The 21,374-nt window shown below is 35.0% G+C and overlaps 1 protein-coding gene and 1 non-coding gene across 2 annotated transcripts in view; both read right to left on the bottom strand.

Moving 5' to 3' along the window:
* Nucleotides 1–2,145: 2,145 nt before the first annotated feature.
* TRNAA-GGC (transfer RNA alanine (anticodon GGC)) lies at nucleotides 2,146–2,217 on the bottom strand. The gene has a single exon. It is a non-coding gene; the product is annotated as a tRNA-Ala (tRNA).
* An 8,184-nt stretch (nucleotides 2,218–10,401) lies between these two features.
* LOC149065451 (thioredoxin-like protein 1) overlaps nucleotides 10,402–21,374 on the bottom strand; it is a 64,126-nt gene continuing 53,153 nt past the window's right edge. The window contains exons 7-8 of the mRNA XM_089253842.1: nucleotides 20,578–20,682; nucleotides 10,402–17,719 (exon numbers count right to left, since the gene is read on the bottom strand). Coding sequence (XP_089109968.1) covers nucleotides 17,690–17,719; nucleotides 20,578–20,682 — 135 coding nt within the window. The 3' untranslated portion in view covers nucleotides 10,402–17,689. The remainder of the gene's footprint in view (nucleotides 17,720–20,577; nucleotides 20,683–21,374) is intronic.

Raw genomic sequence — 21,374 nt, 5'->3', positions numbered from 1 at the left:
AAAAAAAAAAAACCTTCCCTGGCAATCCATACAAGATTGAAATGCACCAAAAAATGATTGTATCTTCGAAAAAAATCTATTTTCGGTAAGTGAAAATTTCAAAGTTTTAAAATAGGGGTGGGTGTTGTGAAGAAAATAAATTCTACAACTTTTGTGGCACATTTGGGGTTTTTCCAGGGAATGGCGCTGCATTCGCTTGCATCTTCCTTGGTAATGACATAAGCAGGGGCTCAGAGGTGTATTTATGATTTTGCCGCTTGCGGGCTACACGAATTTTGCCGCCTTTCCCCAATTCCAGTCTAATTTTCTTGACTACTCTTTCCTCGAATTCGCCACCCTCTGCAATAACCCGCTTGGCCTCCCTCCACTCCTGCAAGTACACCTGTGATTCTAAGTCACTCATTTAGTCATTCACATGCTTGCACACTGTTTTGGTCACTCGCGTGCTTGTACATGCTGTAGGTCGCTTTTTTCATTGTTCACTGGCATGGTTCCCTGCTAGGTTACTCTTTTGATCATTTAAATCTAGGCTATTCACAAGCTTGCACACGCTCCAGATTACTCTCTAGGTCACTCTTTTGAGGATTCACATGCTTTCCCACTCTCTAGGTCACTCTTTTGAGGATTCACATGCTTTCCCACTCTCTAGGTCACTCTTTTGAGGATTCACATGCTTTCCCACTCTCTAGGTCACTCTTTTGAGGATTCACATGCTTTCCCACTCTCTAGGTCACTATTTTGGTCATTAACAAGTTTGGACATGTCTAGATCACTCCTTTAGTCATTGACATTCTTACACTCTCTCTAGGTCACGTTTTTGGTCATTCACATGCTTGCGCGCACTCTAGGTAACTCTTTTGCCCACTCACGAGCTTGCAAATTCTCTAGATCACTTTATAGTCACTCACTGACCTAGGCCCTAGCAATCTAGGCAGAGGTGGATTTATTGAGGATCATACAAATTTTGCTGCTTTCTTGGATAATCATTCTTCATTTGACCCCCCTCTGAATTGGCCACCCTGGGCAAAGTTCCCTATAAATACGCCACTTCAGGGGCTCTCACAGGGTGAGGCTAACAGGGCTTCTCATGATTTTTTTATTTTTAAGTCTACAAATTCACTGTAGTGGGGCCTAAAAATATGGAAAATCTGAGCAAAGCCCCCCCCCAAAAAAAAACCTAGCTCAAGAGCCCTGCTTCAGAAGTTGGGCTTTTGAACATAGCCTCTATATAATACCTATGAAAACATAGGCCTCGGTTCCATCTAATAATTTGAAGCCTTCATAATTTGAAATCTTTCAGGTGCGGATACATAAGTACGTGGATCCCACTCATAACATTTCTTTAAAAACCGTCATAAAAAGCGTTCTAAGCAGAAAAACGCTGTATACGAAAAACATCAATGAAAATTCGTTGAAGATGGGATAACGAAAATTAATCGTACTAAGCGGGAAAAGGTTCTAAGAACAGTGCCGTGACCAGATGCACGATCAGCATTTTTGCACCCCCCCCCCGTCGCGTTGAAAGGAAGTAAAAGGGTGAAATATGCTCCCCCCCCCGGTCCAGGGCACCAAGCACGCCTCCCACCCTACCATGTTTCGGCCCTGAGGAAAATTACAAGTGGAATACAATGTATAAAATTGATTGTATGGTGTCGGATGTTCTGCGGGAATTAAATTTAACATGAGAAGAATCTTATCAGGCAAAAAAATCTGAAAATTAATATTGTGCACTTGATAATCATAAGAAATTATTATTTTAAAATGCAAATCACTTCATTTTGCATGAAAGTAAGCTTTTGTTATTTAACGTATCTGTGGGGGAAAAGCATGTTTTTGAATAGGATTTTGACAACCCTAGTCTACACAAAATTGAAAGAAAAATTTATTATTTTAAATTGTGGAATCAGAATTTCATGAATTTTTTTTTTAAATCTTAAATTTTTCTTAACTACGTGCACCAATTAATACCCACATATCTTACTGAAACTTTCGCTAATTATTTCTTGTTATCGAAAACATCTATACTTGTTTGTATGACATGAATGTCGCTCTCCACTTGTTAATACAAGATTACAGGAACTGGATGTTGTGAAGATATTTATTATTTGAGATGTTAATTTTTTTAAGGAAGGAAAAACTCATCTCTGCCTCTACCGGGAATCGAACCCGGGTCCCTCGATTGCCGGACGAGTGCTCTGACCACTAAGCTACAGAGGAGATAGAGATTTTCCTTCGCTAGAGCGTATATATGTGCCGAACGGAACCGTGCAATGGACGGTGAACCGATAGCTCCTCTGTAGCTTAGTGGTCAGAACACTCGTCCGGCAATCGAGGGACCTGGGTTCGACTCCCGGTAGAGGCAGAGATGAGTTTTTCCATCCATAAAAAAATTAACATCTCAAATATCTTCACAACATCTAGTTCCTGTATATCTTGTGCTGAATCTAATGCTAAGTGGTGACGGTAGCGCAATTGCATCTGACTCCGTATGAATGAGACGTAGTTGTAGATACATTATCTTTAATTATGATGCTATATAGAAGATATTATTTACATGGTACATATGTTAAGAGAGATAAGAGAGAGCTGAACTGATGTTCTCACACACATGGCCCTTCGGACCCTCCGAAGGGGCATCCGGTCGCGTGATCATCTCGTGTTTCAGTACAGAATGTACTGAGATTCTTTCACGTGACCAGAGCGTGCTTGTTAAGAGAGAGCCAATGTACAAAGTAAAGTAATACATATAAGAATATATATTGAGGCTCTACACTTGTATTAACAAGTGGAGAGCGACATTCATGTCATACATATAGCCATCTGGTGGCTCGTCGTCCATGAGCTATTAGCGGTTCCATTCGGCATATATATACGCTCTAGCGAAGGAAAATCTCTATCTCCTCTGTAGCTTAGTGGTCAGAGCACTCGTCCGGCAATCGAGGGACCCGGGTTCGACTCCCGGTAGAGGGAGAGATGAGTTTTTCCTTCCTTAAAAAAATTAATATCTCAAATAATAAATATCTTCACAACATCTAGTTCTTGTATACTTGTTTGTATAACTTTTCAATGTTATATTTTAATATTTATAAAATAATTTCATATTTTACCTTGACTTCGTACTCGCATAAGACCGATTTACCATTCAGTATTTTGTGTATTTGTTTTTCCTATATTTTGTATTTCCTGATTAGTAATTCCGAAAAACGTGCTAATTTGGTTCCAATATAAAGTTTTCATCCTTTAATGAGTTATTTAAAATCCAACGAGAAATTTAGGTTTGAAGATTGAGAGTAATTTTGATGTTCTTCAGTCAGAAGCGCATTTATGGTTTTGCCGCCCGAGGGCTGCACGAACTTTGTCGCCCTTTTTCCATTCCAGTCTAATTTTCTTGACTACTCTTTCCTCGAATTCACCACCCTGTGCTATAACCCGCTTGCCACCCCACTCCTGCAAGTCAGGGGCGTAGCCAGAAATTTCGTTCGGGGGGGGGGACCACTTTCATTTCGGGGGAACCAAAGTGATAGAACTATAGATTTGGCCATCTATTTCCCTTTTTTTGGTCATTTTCTCACATTTCGCTGTGCAGTACACCTATGACTCTAAGCCACTCTTTTTGTCATTTACATGGTTGCACACTGTTTCGGTCGGTCACTCAGGTGTTTGACACTGTTTGATTACTTGCCCCAGCTCTAGGCAATGCTGTCTTAATGCATGCCCCCCTCGGGCAGGGACCTCAAGTGCAGGGAGGGGGAGACTTCATGAAGATAATATCTAGTTAAAATTTTCGACAAAGTAAACACGTCTCGCCAGGTGTAAGGGAGCCTCAGAAAAATCACCACAGCTCAGGATGTGTCTAAGACGGTTGCCTCTAGGCCACTCTCTCAACTAGTCTTTCGCTCTGTAGGTCAGTCGTTTGGGCATTCAAAAATGCTTACTCTCGCTCTAAGAAATTCTTTTGCTTACTCTCGCTCTAAGAAATTCTTTGGCTCACTCACGTGCTTGCAAACTCTCTAGATTGCTCTTTTGGTCACTCACTGACCTAGCCACTTGTTGTCTGCCAGTTTGGTGTGTTACAGAATTTTCTTTGAATTTCTAAAATCGTTCACAGAAAGACAAATTAATTGTCTAGAACGTGAGTAATTGAAAGAAGAAACCCAAGTAGCACAAAGATATAGATCTATATCATAAAATTTCAGTTTCCAATATAGATCTATATCAGGTCACGATATCGTTCTGGCTAAAAAAGGCATAGTCAGAGATAAATAAATCTATATCGTGAATATGATATATTCAAATACTTCAAATTTTGGACGATAGATGGCGCCCTTTCAGAAGAAATTTTAAAAAAGTGTATTTTTCTGTAGGTGGGTGGGTTTGAACCCATGTACCCTGAACCCATCCCATCTGTAACTCCGCATCTTACTAACCCACCACAACAGAACTGACTACAGGATGTTATTATTACATTAGTTTACAAGTTATGGTTCGTTTTATTTGTTTTCAATTAAATTTATTCATTTTCATATGTATACACACAAAAATTACAAAATAGAGAAATAGTGAGATATATTTATCATTTTGAGGCAGATAATTGAAAAAATTATATTATAAATAAGGAAATTATATATAACACAAGAAACAAATTAATGTATTGTGTAGTATATTAATTATTTATTTAAAATTATTAATTTATGCTAATAAAACATAATAAAAATATGCAACACAAAAAAGTTAAAACTCTCAAAGTATGGTAAAAAATGAAAACACATCAAAGTGAAAAAATAAATAATTTTAAGAAAAACACACATATACAACAAAAACAAGAGCAAATTTTTCTAACTTAAAAAAATATGTGCAATTATAAAGTGGCAATTAAAGTTACGGTGGATAAGTTGTTGCTCCCTACTAAAATACCAACATCTACGATGTAAAACATACACAGTAAGGATTCAATTATAACTGATGAAATGATTTTTAAATATCAACATAATTAACCCTATTAAAATTAAAATTTCTTATGAAAAATTATTCATTCAAACGTTTTTAATTTCCATTCAAACAAAAAATTGTACCGACTTTAAATTTTCTCCAAATTTTTATTTGAAGGCAATATTTTTATTTAAATGGACACAATATGTTGATATATCAGCATATTGTGTATCTGATATATATCTTTGTTAGGTTCACGATATAGATGTATGTCACGTTGAGGATATAGAACTATGTCTTCTTTGAAAGATCTATATCAGGTCTATATCGAGAATCTGATATAGATCTTTGTCAGGTTCATGATATAGATCTATGTTTTTCAATCTATATTAAAATAATTTATTGTCCCAAGTTGTTGTCCTTCAAAGTAGAGATTATTCACATGGAATCAAATACATATTCGACTGAAAAATTAAAGACTTGATCAATTAACATCATAAATAATTTGCACCATATAGCACAAGATCGTTCTATATCATAGTTATGACATCTGATATTCCTCTGACATTTCGATATATAACAATATGGTCCAGATATTGTACTATATCGTTGTGCTACTGGGGAAAGCTTAAAAATAAATCGTCAAGTCTTCAAAGCGTATTCGTGAACACCAAAAGTTGCTGAAGTAAGCGGAGCTCGGCTGTGGGCGCTTGAGTTTCCAGCAATGGTTCCCAACCTTTTCAGTGCATACGCCAAGCAGATCAAGGGTAAAGACTAAACAAGGTCTTGAGCGAATCGAGCAGAGTCCATAGAGGGCCCACCTGAGGGTCGCTCTGGCTGGGTGACAAGTACTGAGCTGATATGAATAAAGTACGAGCCAAGCAGATCCAACTGAGGGTCCCTCATGAACTGGCCGGCAAATAAATAGGATATCAAACGAGACATAGCTGCTCTGTTTTTGTGTGTCGGGGTTTGGATTTATTTTTCTCTCTCAAGTATTCAAGAATCGTCACTATTAAACGAGGTTTCGGGTATCCGAGGTAGCTCAGAATTGGTTTCCTCTGGTTGACCGAGATCCTTATTTTATTCATACTATTTTGCCTGATTGTTATCAAAACGTCGCAATGAGAAACGTTTAATACTTTCACAGTGATCAAAAAGTTACATTAATAAAGTATCTACACTTTGAGATGAAAAGCTAGAAAAATATATACATATTGAATTTATATACGGATGTATTTTTATTTGATATCATTTTTTTTAGCTTATAAGGTGCATCAGAATTCCTTACAATATTTATAAATATAACACATTATTCAGTCGGCCGCTCAAACTTTTTTTGCGAGGGTAGCCGGAACAAATGTCCAAATTTATTGTCAAAAACATCTTATTCATTAATTGTAACACTAGTTGCTGCAAGCAATTTTTTTAATATGTGCGTTGCTTATTGAGAAATATATAATTTTTAATTATATAAATTTTAATTTACCTTTAATTTTTAAAAAATATTAGTTTTTATATTTTAAGCATGTTTGGCGTCTGCGGACACCACGGTAACCCCCCCCCCCCAACACATCGCTCTGGATCTGTGCCTGAAAGGAATGTGTACAAGGTGCATGTACTGTTAAAAAAGTAGTATTAATCCAGCACACCCTGGCCTGTGATATGTGCCAGATTAGCGAGAGCCTACTGTACTAGTAATTTTCACACATATCTCTATTAGTTCCAGAAATATGCATTGAAAAGTTATCGAAACAAGTATACATGCACTATGGAATACACTATACTGTAGAATAGGCTTTTTCGATAACAAAAAATAATTAGCGCATTTTTATTTCAAAAAATGTGGGTTCTAAGTAAAATTTAAGAACAAAAAAATTGCATGAAATTTTACTTGCACAATTTAAAAGAATAAATTTCTCTTTCAATTTTGTGCAGACTAGGATTGTCAAATGTTTTTTCCGCCAAAGACATGTTAAATTTACAAGAAGCTGGCTTTCATGCAAAATGGAATGATTTGCATTTTTAAATATAATTTATTGTGATTATCAAGTGCACCATATTAAATTTACGATTTTTGTCTGAAAAGATTCTTTTCACGCTTAAATTTAATTCCCACAGAACGTTCAACACTATATTATCAATTTTATATAGTGGATTCCGCTTATAACGTTTCTCAGGGCAGAAACTAGGGGAGGCAGGCTAGTCTGGTGTCCCGGCCGATGGAACCGGGGGGGGGGGGAAATGGGAGTTTCACCCTTTTATCTCCCCTTCATCATTACAAGAGGTCCCAAAATGCTTTGCGGCTGACCAAGCCTAGTTGCTCCCCTGCTCTTAGAACTTTTCTCACTTAGTACGACGCATTTTCGTGGTCTCATCTTTCACCAATACTTATTAATATTTTCCGTTTAAGGCGTTTTTCCGCTTGCAACGTTTTTTAAAACGTTATAAGCGGGATCCACTGTACTCATTTATTCGCACCTGAAAGATTTCAAATGATAAAGGCTTCAAATTGTTGAATAGAGCAGAAGCATATATTTTCATAGATATTATAGAGGCTATGTTCAAATGTCCACCTTCTGCAGCAGAGCACCTCAGCTAGGATTTTTTGTGGAGTCTGGTCAGATTTTTCACGGGCCTCACTATAGTGAATTTAGAGTGAAAAAACAAAAAAATTATAAGAGAATCGTCCTGAACCCTGTTAACCTCACCCTGTGGAGGCCATGTCGATATGTTAATATCAGAGAATCTGCAAACGAATGCAACTTTATTCCCTCTGAAAACCCAGATGTGCTACTAAAGTTGTAGACATTTTCTTCACACCACCACTGTTTTAAAACTTTAAAATTTTCACTTACCGAAAATAGTTTTTTTCTCGACGATGCTGTCATTTTTTTGGCCCATCTCAAGCTTGCATGTTTAATGCATAAAGGACTGTGAATCCACACCCCAAAAAGAAAAAAAATAATAATATCTAGGAAACGATGATATTCATCTTATTGAATGCCTTTTGCTTTACCAGGAAAACTGAAGGGTGTACGTTTGCGCTCCTCGCTAAAAATTGCACGTGCCCTTAGGCGCTAGGGGTATGTATGTCTCATAGTTGCACCAGAAAGCCAGCGTGACGGCGGAATCGCACGAAATCGCTACAGAAATCAAAGCTATCTTTAGCGAGAATACAACTGACCCTCCTGCGGATATATATATGGATTCTATTTTATACCTTCTACCAGAAGAAAGCTCAAGGTAGCACTTCCTGGAGTGCATACATTTTAACGAAAGAAAATTTGAGAAAAAATAATAAATGAAATAAATTAAGAATATTAATAAAAAAATTAAGTTATCGGGGAATTCATTGAAGTAAGAATTATATATGTTTCCTTGAAGGCTCTTGGGAGGGGCGATCACCCCTTCCTGTATCCGCCACTGCGTGCAGCTGTTCTGGGATCACAAGCATTGTCAATGTCACCGTTATCTAGTGACGGAATATTAGATAACTTGCCGCTGTGGTGGTCAGTGATGGGCGAGGATCCGGGTTCAAACCCCACCGTCGTCGCAGTGGTGGTCGGCTGAAGTTAGTTTTCTGCGGTTCCCAATTTCCAGAGTAGTGGCGGAACACGTTTAAAACCCTGTTGGAGCAACACCACAGTAGAGATCTTTAGTGTAGTATTGGTTGGAGCTTAGAGTCAACACTTTAGAAAAATAAATTGCGGTAAAACCACACACCATACCATCACTTTTGCAGGCTACAAAGGGGGTACTTGGATTGCGAGTGAGTTTCCTGTAGCCCAAAATACGGTAGTTGTGTGTGTTTATATGATCATTCAGGTAAAAGTAGGACAAATGCTCTTAACACAGCAGTGGCGTTCACGTCATTTCTGTAAATGCGCTTCGCTAATAGATCTGTTTTGAAAGGTCAGCATTGTTCATCGGCAAAATCGGAACTCCTGATTGTCCTGAAGCCTGCCTTCCACTTTCATCAGCATAGGTACCGCAGAGGCTTCAAAATTGTACGTTTTACTTTGTGTTACAGTGTCATCGGTCAGTGTGACTTTTTGAAATATTTTAAAATAAATTTCGAGCTCATAAGCTGACGTATCATCGAAATTCCATGCCATTATGACAACTAAGAGTAAGCTGGCTGTAGTAAAATCTCACCGAATGATCCGCTGGTGCTTTAATCCGTCATCGGTTGATAGTCTTATTATGAATATAACACTCCACACAGCCCTCTAAATAGGGGAGAGAGAAGTTTGATTTCAAAAATCCTGCACATTTTATATAGAAAATGAAATGAAAAAAAGTCAAGGTGGCCGATTCACCGGTAGTTGTTTTGTCAACTTAGCAGTCATATATTTCAGGCAAATATGTGAATAACCGTTAGAAAATAGCTCCTCCAAGGATTATTGGCGTAACCACCAACCGTAAGTGGATACATGCTCTTCAAAAGAGCACAGGATACAGGTGAATCAGGCCCCTCTATAGAGAATTTATAGTGTAAAAAAATTGGGCTGAAGCCCATGCCAGCCGCACCCTTGTGGTGGACATGAGGCGAATCACCGAGGGTGTGTATCGCGTACGGGCAGTACCACTCTATCTCTAGTGCAGTATTGGAACAGGGGGCGATAGACTGCCTTCGCGGGCCCCCCCCCCACTTTGTATCCACTTATACATCGACGTGAATGATTCCATTCCTTTCAATAACGTATAAATGAATAATACCAGAGCTGCAATTATGTTTCAAGTTACATTGCTTTCTTTGAAAACAGGTTGGGCTGCGGCATGTGTTTCGCCAGAAGAGACTATCTTCATCAGAATCAAGCCGTTGTGCACATTGGCGATGACTATCTCTTACGCCATTCCTTATTCGTGTCTGTCAAAAAAAAGAAGCGTTCCTGTTCTAGGAGAGCAGAAAGCGCCAACTTCCTATAGACACTCCTTGTTTTGTTTAGGAATCACACTGGTCTCTCCTCATTCATACGATTCTTGACTTACTTCAAGGATTGTAAGTGTTTCACTGTTGAAGTCAGGGCTGAACTCCCTGGGGTTAAAAAAGGATATCTGCAGCGAGAAAGAAACCACCTCATGTTTGTCAGTATTGGTTTTGAAACTTGTCAATCTGGTGTATAGCAGACCAGTGTGTAGTCGATGAAGCATATACACACATCCGGTGTATAGACACACCAAGTTCAACATCTGAGAAAAAATGTTTAAGCCGGGATTACACTAGATAAGATCTTTTACCAAATTTGGAAAAAAACAACCAATAAGCCTATTGATTACATTTGCTCGAGTCTAACCAATATACTTACTAGTTGCCCTTTTATAAAAGGACTTTTATCAAACTTTTATATAGTGTAATTCCAGTCTTTCAATTTAATTCATATATTGAACTATACTTTCTATACATTTAGTGATAAAGAATGCAAAGATCTGAAAGCTTCTTTCAATATTTGATTCCATGCAAAAACATTGATGTTTCAATTCTTTATTAATACATTATTCATATGCAAGTTAGAGAAAACTTAAAAATTCATTTGAAGAAAGTTCTTTTTTTGGTTGCTAGCTCGAACATTGTATTGAGAAAGTGAAATAAAAAAGAAAATATAATTGTAACAAACATTTCCATTCCAATCACTGTAGAACCGGCTATAGCAGCATCAGGTAACACTGACTAACAGTTTTACAAAAAGTTGCTGGCATTATTTTTGACGAGAAAAAATCAATGCTGAAATTTAGTTCAATCTAACCCTCTATGGTGGTGGTTCTCAAAGTGTGTGTCATGGCGAGCTGAAGATATTCATTTGTGTACCTTTTTATAATTTGAAGTGGCTCTTTTATAGGTAAAAATATATCTTTCAAACTATTCTGGAGTCTCTGATGAACCATGAATTGGTCGAGAACAACTGCTTTATGCTCCAGTGTATATTTGAATATAAATGGTTAAACTACGTGAAAAAACCCCATTGTACTAATTTCTTCTATTCTTTTGGTATTTTAGAAAGTACATCTTTTAATGTCATTTCAATACAAATTACTGCTATATAAGTACAATATTTTTTTACATAAAAAAGTAGATTCCTTGCCAATGTTATTTTATAACAGCTGCTTAAAATTTGTGTTCAGAGGTTTATAAAATTGCACCAAATTGAGAGAATTGGAAATAAAATTCACGGAAACTACTATTAAACTTTACTAAGTGTGATTTTCCGATTTCAGGATGACAGTAAAATAAAGGTAAACTGTATATTTTGTGCTTGATTAACAACTTTAGCTCTATTTGAATATCCACTCTAATAAATTAAATTGCTATGATGTATTGTTTTATTAAAAATTTACTAACAATTTAGATCCATTTTTGCAAAAGAAAAATTTCATACATTTTTATGGGAGTGAATCATAGAGAGTAAACTGAAGTCCCAAAATAAATGTAGATATACTCAGCATTATTTACTTGAGATCAGCAGAGTGAAAAATAATTTTAAGATTAAAAAAGGGTAATCTCCCAAAATAATATTTTTTTAAATTTAGGATTCATAACATTGTTTATGAATAAATGGTTATCTTCATTAACTGAGATACTAAAGGTTGTTTTCTGATACTTGAAAACCAATTAAAAAAAATATTGCATTACGAATTCAGAAATTCAAACACACACACTGCATAACACTTTCACTTAAAATTGAACGGGAGAAAAAGAAAAAAAACAAGACGTATACATATTGATTCAAATAAAGTAAATTATCTAGACTTGATGACCAAAGATAGTCTAAAGGCTGCAAAGAAGTCAATAATCGTAGAGGCAAATAGACATGGAACATGTATCAGTCGTCTTTTTTTACAGAACAAGGAAGCATACGATGCAATAATCAACTACGTTCAAAATTCATACAACAGATCATTACAGAATACTAGGATATTGATTTTCAAGATCAAAGAAGTATAACCGTCAAGGAAAGTGTTTCCAACTTTTTGAAGTTGCGGCACCCTTGGGAATAACATCAAAATTTCGGGCACCCTTCCTTAAATACAGAGTTTACTACAACAAAAACACCCAGTGAAAATACATCAATAGAGTTTTGTTCGATTAACAATAACGTGAAACTTTTGATTGATGCTTAGAGCACGGGCACTTGATATCAGGCCTTACAGTTGGCAATGAAACACCCATATCGTCCTCAAGGCCTTGCAGTGTATTTATTGCTTTGTATTTCATTATCTCCATAATCACAAAAGGCTTGCTCGCATAGAATGATATGATGTTGAAAGTGCATTTTAATTGCTTTCTTCATTAGATTTAGGATACTTCTCTCTCCGCCTAGCCAAAAAAACAGTCACGGACGCCTCATTCTTGGTGAGCTTACCTTTGAGTGTTGAATCAGCTCAAAGATCAATAAATTCATCTGGTTCGGCATGCAATGAAATCTATTTTCTCAGCACCGTCTGCGAAATCAAATGGTGAGACAACCCAGTCGAGATTCTCAGTAGAAAGAGATGGAAAGTACATATTTATTGCATTTTGCAATCTTGATAAGTGTTGAAAAATGAAGTCTTTCAGCTTATCTGAAGATGTCACCCTCCACTATTATTACGAAGGTTTGGACAGCTGGCTGATGCGAAGATAAATCCAAGAAAAAAAATTCATAACTGTGCGAGGGAAATTGTGAGCCTATGTCCTCTCATTTGCCAGATGAGCGCACTAGACAACAAAGCCAACGAATCATCTTTCCTTAGAGCTCGTGCACTCTGAACGGGACCGTACATGGACAGCCAGACTCAGGCAAAAGCTCAGATTGCTGACACTGCAACCACTGATGGTGACTTATCCGATAAGTGTCATGCATAAGAGTAATTTATTCAACTTGATTTATTAAGACCTTAAGTGGACTGTAATATATTTTTTTGATTTATCTCCATAACATCTCATGGTACCCCTTAGCTGATATTGCAGCACCCTAGGATGCCAGGGCACACCAGTTGGGAAACACTGGTCTAGGCGGAGGTAGACTTGAATGGCTGGGGGGTGGCACAATGATGATGTAAAGACAGGGGAGGCAAGATGTCAATTTATATACATTACATCAATTGGCTCCGTCATTGGTGCTGTGGTGGGGGACAACCATCCCCCATGTATAAAAATGAAATTCACAGCAATAACTATATTAACTGAAATTTATATAAAATCAATTTTTAAACCTTACCTCAAATACTTCTTAACAAACAATTTATAATCAAAATTAAATCCAGCAGAAACAATATGTCAAGCAATTTCAAAGAAAATCATACAAAAATACATGCCTTAGCATTTGAAATAGGATATGAAAACTATGATGTAATGCGATTTGAATTAAAAAATGTCAAAAACAATGTGAAAATTTTACTTTTCTCAAAGTGGGTAATATTGCCCTCTAGGAGCAACAAAATGGTCCAGGGGAGGGGCAGTAGAAGCTTTTGGGTATAACATAGGATCCTAATGATTAAGTTGAATTAAAGGGAGCGATAAGAAAAAAACAGTTTCGGAAGAAGAAAAGTTTGGGAACCTCTGCTCTCGGGAAAAAATATCCTTATGGATAATATGTGTTATTTGCGAGAGGTTTTTCTTTTGCCTGTGCGTGTGCATGGAATAGTCTTTTCTATTTTCTAAAAAAAAAGAAGATTGAATCAACCAGAGTACCATTTCAAAATGGCCATTTAAACAGAAGCAAGTTTGTTACTAAGATGAATAAGTAACGTCATTTATTTACTAAAAATTACTATATTTGCATACATGCCAACCTTGGAAAAAGCCTCTCAGTAAGGGCAATACTGTGATCATGGGGGTCCTGAAAAATTTTTCCTATGACTTTTTTTCGAATTCGAATCAATTTTTTTCAACGTTACGAAAAAATTATGAATCTGATGTTCTATATATCGAATTAGCAGTCCCCAAAGCAGAATATGCCAAAATCTGTAGGTCGCAGAACCAGTGCTACTTGCAGAGCAATCTGGAAGAATTTTAAGGAAAAGTATAGAAAACACTATTATGGTGGTTTTTTTACTGCAGAACATTTCTATTCAGCCGAGGGCTCGTTGCAGAACAATGCAAAACATTCTGCTTCGGGCATAGCAGTAATAACTGGCACTGCCAGGGTTTTCTTCATATACTAGGAGCATTAAAAAAAGTGACAAACCATTGTTTGGAAACCAAAGTAACAAAAGTCACTACTGCTGGAGTTTTTTTACCCAATCAGGTATTTGCCCAACTCTGACAAACTTTCAAAAATAAAAGTAGCCTATCTTTTATGTTGGGGCCTGTTTGGTGCACACAAAATTGGGCAAAGATTGTTATGAAACTACAGATTTGTATAGAGAACATACACACAGAAAAATCAATTTTATATAATTGTTTTTGTTTTTTGTTTTGTTTTTGTTTTGCAGCACCATCTGTAAGTGGGGAATTTAAATTTTTTTTTTTTTATCAAAAAGAACTCTGGGCCATGATAAGTTACCTTAGTGAAAACCGTACCTTTTTATGTCATTTGGTTTGTTATAAATTTAATGTTTATTCTTGGCTTAATATTTATTCTTTATAGATTTGGTCTTTTCATGACATTTTGTACTTGATAGGATAATGTAATTCAAAAAAAAAAGAACACATTCGTTTTTTTAACACACTTTGTATAGTAAGCAAAAAACTATCTGCTCCCCCCCCCCTTTTGCTGTTTCATTTCTCTACCTTTGTTCAATTGAATGCATTTTATACTTCTGCATCTGTAAATTCGCTAAAACTTAATCTTCTATCATATAAATAATACCAGGAGAAAAATATTAGTTTAGATCATGTGTGTGTGTGTGGTCAATCTTCTCCCAAACCCTATCTATATAATGTACGGTGCGCATCATTCCCAAAATCATAACACCCATACATTGTTTTTACAATATATAGACTATTTTTTTTAACCTTCTCTCAGACATTGGCAAAATATCTCCTCCTTAAAACCCTTTAATTTTAGCGATGACAAGCACAGATATTATAAAGCTGATTTCTCAATTGACACATTTTCCTACCCCCTTATTTTGCACCTGCTGGAAATTGAAGAAAAGTTTACTTCATAAAAGATATGGTATTTCACAGGGTGGGGACAGAGACTTTTGCTATGTCAGTTAAAGGGTTAAAACACACTATAAACAATGCGTTGAGCATTTTACCGGTTGTGACCGTGTATTTGTTATATTACTGGGCTGCCCTGCTATTTTTTGATTGATTTCTTTAATTCATTTCTTTTCAATCATACAAAAGGTTCCATAGGGTTACTTTCAAATATCAATAGCAAAAAAGAAATACTGTTCTGTATTTCTTTCAAACAACAGTCTATTTAAAGTTCCATCAAAAATAGCTAAGGTATTAATGTATAAAATGCACACTGATTTTCAGACCTATTTTTAAATTAATTATGCTGGCAAATGTGATGACAAGGTAAAATAGTTAAATTTTGTCATTACTGTAATCTTCCGAAATATCAAATTTAAACCAGGATAAAATACTAAGCTGATTCTGAGAATTTAATGATCAAAAGGGAGAACCAAATACCGAACAGAACAGCTATAGTTCTAATAGCAATTTTATTTTCAGAAAATTCTGATTTTAAATTTGTAAATCACAAAGAAATTATATATAAAGCGCTTATTTCAGAAACCCCATAAGTGCAGCATTTCAAATTTTGAGATAATCAAGAGCTATCCTTCTAACTTGACTAAACGCAGATATTTTTTACGAAAAAATTCATGAATGTGAAGGACAATTCTATATATAAAATGAAAACACGATACATATCATTAAAGTTCACACGATATATTTCACTAAAGTTCAGGAGAGAGGGGTAAAAAAAATCCTAGCCTCTGCAGTTACGGGGGTTTCTGCAATAAAATAAAAATTTTCACCAATTTTAAAATTTTTATGATATTAGTAAGTTCAGTTAGGGGTAAAATCATCAAAGCTGACATTTCAATAACACTAAATTATTTTGTTCAATTACAGATATTTTGTAGAAATAAAATAATAATATGCAACATATCATTCACTACTCGACATAGTCAAAATCTTCTCTTATTTCAACTTCAGGTGTCGGCCAACTCAAAATCATGTTGCAGAATTCATCATAGTCTGTGGTATATTCAGCAAATTTTTGCAGATTATCAATTTTTTTTCTTGTTGACTGGGATTTTGCCAGAAGGGTAGGCATTCGTAGTTGGCGGTTCAAGACGGCAAGTGGTCTTTCTCAAAGAAAATGTTCACAGTCAAGCCACAATGAACGTCTTGGATTTCACTTTTTCAGGTAAACCATGGCTGATGACAAAGTGTTTGTACGTAGATATTTTATAAATGGGATTCTTTTCTCCTTTCGAATGTTCCTTCCTGACGTTATGTCAGAGTTGACGGTTTTCTTGTATGAGCATGGAAACTACTTTTCAAAGATACTTTGTATGTCTTTGCTTTCTATACATTGAATAGAAATTACTTCAAATTTCCCTCGGAATTTCTTTGTTGCCAAGTTTGAAAAATTTGCAATTGATTTTGTCAGGAAGAGTTTTCAGAGTCTTTTACCTTTGTAAGTGGCATATTCTTTGCCCTAAACTCATGCTTTGTATACTATGATGTTTGTAAGAGCTTGGATTAACAACACCTTTTCGCCTTTTCTTTAGTTTCCATGTCTGCTTGATGATGCCAATGATGTCAGTGCTGCCACCTGTTACAAGTTTTAGTGCAGAAGTGTTGCTTGCTGGGTTTCTGCACTAAACGAATATTTCAGGGGCACAAAATAAAGGGGTATAAAAAATGTTTTTTCAGTAGTTTTCTTCACAAACGAAGCATACATCAATCAACTACAAGAAACCAGTAACTATTTTGAATCTTTTGTCGTTTATGGAGTTTCTGAAATAAGTGGTTCACACTTATGCTAAAAAACAATCGACCAATGAAAAATCACTTACAGTAAGATCAATTTATAAATCAAAAACCTTTGTATTGGAACAATATTTTGATGTTTCAAAACTAATATAAAACATATCTGCTTGGTTTGAAATTTTTGATTTTTATTTCAATAAAAATGATATCTTTTACCAGGAAACAGCTTCACCTAGATATTGAAAATCTCTCAACGCAGTTTATAGCCTCTAATCATTTTTCTTAACAAAAAAATAAACAAATAACATATTCAGCTTTCGTAATATATGTTACACAAACACAGGTAAGAAGCAATTTCAAATTATTAAAAAATATTAATAAAAATTTCTGTTCTCAAATAAGCAAAAGTAAGAAAATCACGCTTATGATTAAATGCAACAAAATAAAAAGATTCAAATTAGTGTATTCCTTCACAAAAAAACTTGAAAATATTATGGAGGTGTGATAGCATTTTCAACATTAAATAACACTGAAAAATAATTATTCCTGAGAATTTGGAAAAGGGATAAATTAAGAATCAACCTTGTGGAATGTTCAATAGCTTACATTTTCTCATACAGATCAGTTATATAATTCAATGACAGAAATTATAACCATATCTTGATTTTACAGATGTCCATAAAAAATAATTTTAAATTCAATTAGCAATAAAAGTGAAATTTTACATAAAAGATACAATGTTTTTGAAAATAAAATGCAACATATAAACTGTTGTGAAACCATTTTGCAAATAATTTTTTTCACACATCAAAACATTTAAGCACAGCAACAAATTAAATATAATTAGTTGCACTTTGACCCACAAAGTTCTGTACATCAATGACTTTCACCCTTCTTTCCAGCAACCTGAAACACAAAAAATAATCTTTGCTATAGCCAAAAAAATAAACACATATCAAAGAATACTTTGTAAATGTAATTATATGTATTAAGTACAAAAATTGTTGTAATGTTCATTATTTATTTGCAATTATTTTTTCATATCACATTGTGGGTTAACTTGGCTGCAAAAAAGAGTTCCCTGATTTCTTGACCAAATTTTCAGGAATGGGATATTGTCAAAATTCCTTAGAGAGAGAACAGGTGTGAAAACCCTAGTAGGAATCAAACAAATACACATGCATAAGCCACAGCACTGCCAATATATCTCATTACTATTACCCGAGGAAACTAATAACAATAGTATAAATAGAAAAACACAACAGGAACCCAACAATATATGTGCAAGTCTGAGGTTGTGAATGTCGTGTTCTGAAGTGTACTTCCATCTAATTTCCAAATCAGAAGTGAAAAAAATTAGGAAATGAGTAGATTTGTAATGATCCTTTTTTTATAAGCCTTCTATTTTTATAAGTTCTATAGACTCCTTTTTCAAAAGGAGAAGCCAACTCGCATTCACCATGCTAGAAAACTGTAGGGATCAAACAAATACAGATGTCACATGCAAATTACCCAGTCAAGTGGCTGAATTTTTTTAAAATCACATCTCTGGGTTTATGGGTTGCAAACCCATAATGATACAACCACTAAACAGCAGTAACATAGTTGGGTCTGCAGAAATGTTATTGAGTAAGCTGCAGGGAGAAAAAAATTCTCTTAAAATGATATAAAATTTATAAGCAGATACCACTGCGATTCATGTTGGATGGGAAATGCTGAAGGAGCACTAATATGCTCACCCAAATTTTCATTAGGAAGCAGGGCTGGACAGTTTCTTCCAAAGTGGAAAAACTGTGGAATGAACCATGGAAAAAACTGGCAGGAAAAAAATAGGTTTTTTTCTGAGTGGAAGAAAGTAGTTTCCTTTCAATAATTTGTCATATAAGTTAGAATTAATGCTTTAGATATAGCAAATGTATATTTTTTATAACATTAAGTAAATTTAATTTCATTAATTTAATTATGTATGCAAATTAATAACTGCATCAGTCTTTCAACAATTGGGAAACTGTCCAGTTGTTCAAGAAGGAAGACTGGTTTCTTCCGCTTGGGAAAAACTGCCAACCCTGCTTTTTCCAAGCGGAAGAAACCAGTCTTCCTTCTGTATTAATTATTTGCACTACATTGCAAGATGTGGTAATACATACCCCAAAAAATTTGAATTAGGCCTATAGCAATTTAACTATGCACAAGTAAAATCACTTATAAAAATTACATGAATTATGACCTAGAGAAATTTCATTGAACATTCAAAATCCATACATCCAATTTCAATCGAATTGGCAAAATCATTTTTAACTTTTTTACGTAACAAAACAATTAAACATTATTCACTTATTAAACTGCATTGATCTCTTCTGTACAATTTAAAAATGAAAACTTCATCTTATTTTAAAGATCATTAGAAAACAGATTATTATAAATAATTGAAAAATATCAGAAAATATTATAAAAATCCTCATTTCTCTTACTGCAGTGCAACATTGAAAAACAAGTTTTTTTAGCAGTTGTACACCGTAATCGATTTCTCAGCTTAGAATGAATGAATACAAAAGATGGGGAAATTCTTTTGGGTTCTGCAGAACTTGAAAGGGTGCTTAAAAGCATTTTGACATACATACAAAGTTCATCAGGTATGTCACTGCCACGATTAGGAAGTTCCTTCCGAGTAGGAAAAAACCATGGATAAAACAATAGGAAGAAATTGGTTTCTTCCACTGAATGCGGAAGAAATGGAAGAAACAGATTTCTAAAAAATTACTTCCTTTCATACTCATGCAATCATAAGCTTAATTTACTGCTGCTACAAGAGGATTTTATCAACTGTAATGTTAATATAGTATCAGTTTTGATGGTTTTATTAGTTTTGTATATTTAAATAAAAAGTCCTTTACTTTACTTATTTATGAACTTCAAATTACTTTTATGATCAGGACTATTTGCGCACTCTCTCTGTAGCTGATATATTGGGTGCAATTTAACATTTCTAATTATGTTGAGCATGCTTCTGTCCACCTCATGGAGATAGCCACTCACAATGATGAAAAAATATTGATTGAAAATGTTTCTATGTTTCTAAGCATTTCAATCGGCTGTTATATCTGACGTCTCCCAGCAGCTTTGGTCTTATTGCATAGGGAATGCCTGCATTTCAATCGGCTGTTATATCTGACGTCTCCCAGCAGCTTTGGTCTTACTCCATAGGGAATGCCTGTAGATCTTACAGAAGTCCTATGATAATCCTTAAAATACGTTTACATTTTTGTTAACCGTGGCATTTACTCCTTATAGTTATATATTGCCAAGTAATTAGATAAATGTGCTGAACATATGAAACTAATTATTTTCTACAAACATGTATTAATTATGCTTTAAATTGTATATTTTTTATACTTAGATTAACATTTTGAGCAGTAATTGAAATATTTTTTTTTTTTTAATGTGTGCGCTTTATTGGAAAATTAAATATTGCACATCTTGGTGAGATATTGATAAATATTTAAAAAAATATTGTTTTTAAAACATATTTGATATTATTTATATTATTTTACAACCAATGAGGTGAAATAACAAGCATTAATTATGTGTACTTTAACTAAACTGTAATTAAAGCACATTTTTTCAGTTTCTTTCCACTCTGTCTGGAAGAAACCCAACCCTGTTAGAAAGCAATAGGCTCAGAAAGTTTGAGATAAGAAAAAGATGATTTGATACCCACTTAAAACTACGTATTTTCAATCAAATTTGGGGGAAAAAAAAAATACCCGTTTGAAATCCGCCATTCTTGTCATAGTAATTGGGCTTCCTATAAAGGCAAAGTGATCAATTCGTGTTGTTTCACTATTTCCTTGATTATCTTTCACAAAAATCTGAAATTGAGACATAAATGTATATAAGTATATATATTTATTTTAGAAACAAACATCAGAAAACTTTCCTGACACAGGGGTACAACAAAAAAACGGCGACTTGACCGCAGCAAAAAATTGCTACCGCAGGGAGTCCCCCATCAAGGGTTAGCGTACCAACCTCTCGACGAGTATAAAAAACAAGCCTGCCATTCGGAATTGGCAATAAATTGTAGGTCCCGGTCTAATTAGCCCTCGTGTGCAGAAAATGACAGTGGTGCGACAAAAATGATCAAATTAGAAACAAACATATAACAAGAATTAAGACTTTCACCAGAATATTGTAATTGGCCTTGAGGACAATGACCCCCCACCCCCCGTAACAATGATGGAGCTGACTAATCTAATATGCTGGGTGGTCCAGATGTCTGGACCTGTTTTTAAAAAAATATATATATTTAAAAAAAAGCTATTATAGATAAAGACAAACAGCTAAGAGAGAGAAGGATTCCGTTTTTTCTTACTAACTACAAAATTTATACAAGTGCACCTTTCATGTGTGACAGAGGATGTCAAGTTTATACAGCATTTCTTGTCAGGTTGTTTGTAACATGAATGTTACAAAGAATGGAAATAAAGATGGAAGTAAAAAAAACCCCTTCCCATCTACAATAAAACCTCCCAACAACAGCCACTAACGGGACCATGAAAAT

Source organism: Pholcus phalangioides, unplaced genomic scaffold, assembly GCF_987345545.1.
Source record: "Pholcus phalangioides strain wild (caught in Gottingen) unplaced genomic scaffold, Ppha-v1.0 ptg000039l_1, whole genome shotgun sequence".
Classification (NCBI taxonomy): Eukaryota; Metazoa; Arthropoda; class Arachnida; order Araneae; family Pholcidae; genus Pholcus; species Pholcus phalangioides.
The sequence above is the reverse complement of the archived record's forward strand: the minus strand, read 5'-3'. Positions and strand labels throughout refer to the sequence as shown.